At 47.6% G+C, this 5003-nt stretch overlaps 1 protein-coding gene across 1 annotated transcript; it reads left to right on the forward strand.

Annotated features, from left to right (window-relative positions):
* The first annotated feature begins 3280 nt into the window (after positions 1-3280).
* LOC119060893 (protein S100-A10-like) lies at positions 3281-4732 on the forward strand. Its single transcript, XM_037161249.2, has 2 exons — positions 3281-3616; positions 4655-4732. Exons 1-2 carry the CDS (start codon positions 3281-3283, stop codon positions 4730-4732), a joined length of 414 nt encoding a protein of 137 aa, XP_037017144.2.
* Positions 4733-5003: the final 271 nt, after the last annotated feature.

Genomic DNA, 5003 nt, shown 5'->3' on the forward strand with positions numbered 1-5003 from the left:
TGTTAAATCCTCACAGCTACTCTGTGAGGTGTCGTAGTTGTCATCATCGCCATCCATCCTCATTCAATATACAAGGTGCCTGAGACAGAGCAAGGGCAAAAACTTGTCCGAGGCCACAGAGTTATACATGGTGAGCCAGATACATGGTGCACCCAGGCAGCCCGACTGCACAGCCTGCCCTGTCCTCACCTGTCCCACACCAGGTCACAGGCACCCAAGCAAGTGCCTAAGCGCCGGCTCAGGTAGGAGGGTGCCTCCTGGTGGCGGAACCGTGGGTCAAGCCCCTCGTTTCTCATCAGCAATGCCAAGTTCGTGACTGAAGATGCCTCACAGGGCACAGGAGGGTTCAGTGTACTGACACATGTGACAAGCTTAGCACAGTGCCCGGCACCGGACACACTCAGAACACAGGAACCTTCGTCACTGTCACTAAGGACACAATTGTTCTGGCTGGAATATTCCAGATCTCTGTCTGACCCCTGGTCTCTTCTCCAGGAGACTCATGTACTGGCTTCCAATATCCAGTCTCTTTTCTGTTTATCCCTCCTTCTCATTCTTCCACCTTCTCCTTTCCCCCTCCTTCCAAACCAATGCGTCACTGAATCTGGTTAATTCATTTTCATGCTCAGACCCCTGAATGTGTCAGCAGGAGGCGGTGGGCGTGAGGTAGAGAATGAGGGAGCTTGTGTAATGGGACATAAATAAACTCGCACATGCATTTCTTTTTCAATTTCAGATGTTATCCCATCCCGGGGCCGTATTTGCTTTGTCTTCTCTTGAATCAGAGGGAAGATGCGCACTCATGCACCTCTCCCCAGCACACAGGCAGTGGGTGCTCAGTGAGTCTCGGTGCACCTGGTTCAGTTCAAGGCAGCCTTTAGGCCTGAGGTTCTCAGCACCTCACAGGCACTATTTCTTTGAATGCTCTCATGGGCAGCCTGTGACTGGCCTTTTAAAACCTCTGGGCCTAGCAGATAATGAGCGCTTAAATACCTGGCTAATAAAGGAGACGTGTTCAGTTTCTACCCTCTTAATAGACACATCATTGTAAACCCCCAGCCTGATCCCCGTGGCTCCTTACTGTGGCCTCTTAACCTCTGGTGTCGCTCCCCACTAACATTCAGGAAGGGGGTTTGAGCACAGACTTTCATCTTGGTGAATGGCAAGGCCCAGGTGACAAGGACAAAGCTGAGCAGATGTCTAGAGAGACTTGATGTTTTCCCACAGGGTTTGATTTGAGCAGCATCCAGAAATTCCCCCAAATCATCTAAAAGCATCTCCCTTGCCACGGGAAAAGGCATTCCTTTGGGTTACCTCTCAAGGTGCTTCCCGTGAACTACAGATCACGGAGACTCAGCACACCACCGCATGGCATGGCCACATGGGCCCCAGTCCAAATCCTGGTCCCACGAGTCACAGAGCAAATTCCTTATAGTCCACTCCTCAGTAAAGCTGTGGGGAGATCCCCCAATTCAGGGTCTGACATTTGTGGGTGCCTTCCTCCCTCTAACAGCCCAGTGAGCACAGGGCGCTGAGGAAAAGAAGAATTTTGAGGGAGAGAGCAAAGGGAAAAGAAAGGAAGGAAGGATGCTTCTAGAATCTGTCAGGCCTGGGTGGGACGGGGTGGTGGGTGGAAGCTGGGGAGGGAGGGCGCTATTTACCGGCACCATCGACCAACAAGGGCTGAGAATATAAAGCAAGGCATTGTGCTAAGGGCTGAGAAAGTAAAAAGGAATTTTTATTTATAAGTTATACCCACCTACTTCCAAAGAGATTCTGAAGGTGACTCACAATGAAAACCACATACACAGCAAGATCACTGAAATAGAAAAATCAAATCCATGGAATCAGGCACAAGACGCCGACATTCATTATCACCGTGCTCCAAGTTCTTGAGTGCATTCCGTCCTTTAATCCAACACCCCGGCTTACCGATGAGATGGGCAAGAGCCCAGGAGTGAGCCCGGGACAAGCACAGGCACAAGGAAACCTCCTCTGTTGGGCTCGGCAGGCCTGGGGCCCAGGGCCCACAGTGCTTTCAGGCACCTAGGAAAATGTTTTGCAGTTTCTTTTAAAATCAGAAGATGAAATAAAGGACATGTAGGTTAGAGGAAATCTTTTCTATATAATAATATTGGTATATTCTTCTTTGCACCAACATAATCACAGAATATAGTTTTACCAGTGTTTTAATGGAGGAAGGGCTCACACATGGGTGAGAGGATCTGCTGTCCCCGAGTGCAGCGTGCAAGTCAGTTCTGGAACTGGAGAGACTGTGGGGAGATGATGCTCAGTTTCATAAAAACGGCGTGTGGTTGGGCACACGCACTGACTTGATAATGTGCATGTGGAAAAATGTAATTTTCTTATTTACTTTATAACTAACCTACTTTTTCTCATCAGTTCCACTAGGTATCAGGACAGGGGGAGGAGCCTAAATTTTGTCTGGTTTGGTGAACTTTCTATCTGATTCACTAACCAAAATTGTCATTCCAGGTACCGTGACTTGTAGGATTCAGGTGAATCTCAGCCTTCAGGAAACTGCTTTCTCTGCCTGCAGAGCCCAATGTGGTGAGTGATTCTGACCAGAGCCTCCTGGCAGCCAGGGAGGAGGTCCCTGGATTCCTGTGGCATGACCCGGATCCTCACGGCCATTCACTGCCAAGGGCGGAACTAGCCATCTTCCCAAACACAGATGGCCACAGTGGTGAGCAGGGCCTCGCCTTGCTTTCCGGGGTGCTGTGCCAGAACTGGGGGACTCCTTGGTCCCGTTGCCAGGCCTATCCTCTGCCACTTTGCCGGCCCTCTCAGTACCTGCTCAGGTGCTGCCTTGGGCTCCCTTACCTACCACTGCCTGCCACACCTCCATGCCATGGTGTGGGTGCCTCTCCTGGGCTTGCGCTTCACCCTCAGCCCAGACACTCGCTATCTCCTTCATGCTTTTTTGGATGCTTCAGAGCTCCTGACATGCCGGGTTGTGCCTAACATACCGGTGAGGAAGGTGGTGGAGGTGACAATGGCAGTGACAGAGAAAACCTTGCTGCCTGACGACCTGTCCCCCTTCTCACAGTCCATCTGAGCAGAAGGGACAGGCTTCCTTCCCCTCTTCATTTTCTAAGATCAAGTCAGGCAGACATAACTCTTGATATGTTCAATGAGAGTTCAGAAAATTTAGAAAGTCTCCCCCACCTACTAGGGCGCCCAGCAAGCAGCATTCTGCTCACTGGCCCCACGTCCCAGCCAACCTAGCGATCACGCCTCGGGCCGAGACCTCACCAAGATGCCTTCTCAAATGGAACGCACCATGGAAATGATGGTGTTCACACTTCACAAATTCGCTGGGGAGAAAGGCTGCTTAATAAAGGAGGACCTGAGAGTTCTCATGGAAAAGGAGGTCCCTGAATTTTTGGAAAATCAGAAAGATCCTCTGGCCATAGACAAAATAATGAAAGGTATGAACCAATGCCGAGATGGCCGTGTGGGCTGCCAGACCTTCTTTTTGCTGATTGCCGGGCTCCCCATCACGTGCAATGACAACTCTGTAGCACACACGAAGCAGGAGGGAAAGAAGCAGGCAGCTGAGCAGCTACTTCCTCCCCGGGAAAGAGCTTTCCCAGTGGGTCGCTTGAGGAATCTCTGCCCAGCGGCTTCCCCGTGTGAGGATCTCATGAGCAGATTGGGACCCTTAGAAAATGTACAGATAAAATCCCACCCCCTTTTGACAAGAGAAAGAAAAGCCAATTAAAGCCAGATAAGCTTTTGATTTTTATATTGCTTGCATCCTCTTGTCCTCAATGAACAAATTTCTTGTTTTAGTTCATAAAAAAATTTAGAAAATCTTTTATCTTAACAATGACTAGCTTTCCCACCTGAGAATCTTTCCATTTGAGAATCTTTCCATCTGAGAGTGAGATGCAGGCGAAATCTAATCTGCCTTTCTCTTACCTCCTGCCCCAAACATTGCTTCAGTAGACGAGAGACCCCAGAACAGTAAGATGTAGGATATGAAATCTCATCTAATAATATTCCAAAAATAATTCCACTAATTACTTCATGGCAGAAACATATTTATTCAACAGGAGAGACCAACTATGCTGATATTAAATTACAAAAAAAAAATAGTATCTGGTGGGTCCTTCCACCAGGAACATTGACCAGCACGGTGAACACTATCTTCAATACCTATTCAGGAAAACTTCCAGTACTATTCTATCAATCCTCAATACTATAGATTAGAGCACTGAGCATTTCTCTAGCGAAAGGGGGCTAATGTGGTGATTTCAGTGTGCTGCTCCTGGTGTTCTTACACTTGAATGCTACGTAGACACCCAGAGGAAACAGCACAGTGTAGCACACCTCGGTTCTCTTGGGCAAGGTGTCTCCCACTCTACAGGAGGTCGGGGAGCATTTCAGAAAGGGGGGGGCACAGTGAACCTCTCAGCTACACGGTTTTTCTGAAGATTGGTTGTGATTCAAAATGTGAATTAGAAATTGTTTGGAGTTTGGGGAGGAACTGAGTTTCAGAGGAAATGACTCAATAAGTATGAACTGCTGGAGAACAAGAAAGCAGACTCCGGGATCTTCTAGATTTAGGCCAGAGATAGGCAACTCTTAGAGGTTTGAATACAAACTATGAGTCTTTCTCTTGGACCAGGAGAAGGATGAGAAGGCTGTGACTAAGAATATGATGGTAAGGAAAATCAAGATCTTCACGTTGCAGGAGATTATTTAGTCCAACTGCTGCCTTTGAGATGGAGAACAAGACAAGAATGGTTACTGTCACCACTTCTATCGACATTTTACTGGAAGTCCTACCCATTTCAGTGAAGAAAGAAAAAAAATGTAATGGAAAAGATTGAGAAAAAAGAAACAAAACTTTAAACATGCACAGATAATACTAAATATTATTAGACTTGGTAAGAGAGTTTAGCAAGACTGCTTGGTATAAAATTAATGTACAAAAGTGAGCTTATTTCAATACATGAACAACAATCATTGTGAAG

Source organism: Artibeus jamaicensis, unplaced genomic scaffold (assembly GCF_021234435.1).
Source record: "Artibeus jamaicensis isolate MK-2021 breed Jamaican fruit bat unplaced genomic scaffold, CSHL_Jam_final contig_465, whole genome shotgun sequence".
In the NCBI taxonomy this organism is placed as follows: Eukaryota; Metazoa; Chordata; class Mammalia; order Chiroptera; family Phyllostomidae; genus Artibeus; species Artibeus jamaicensis.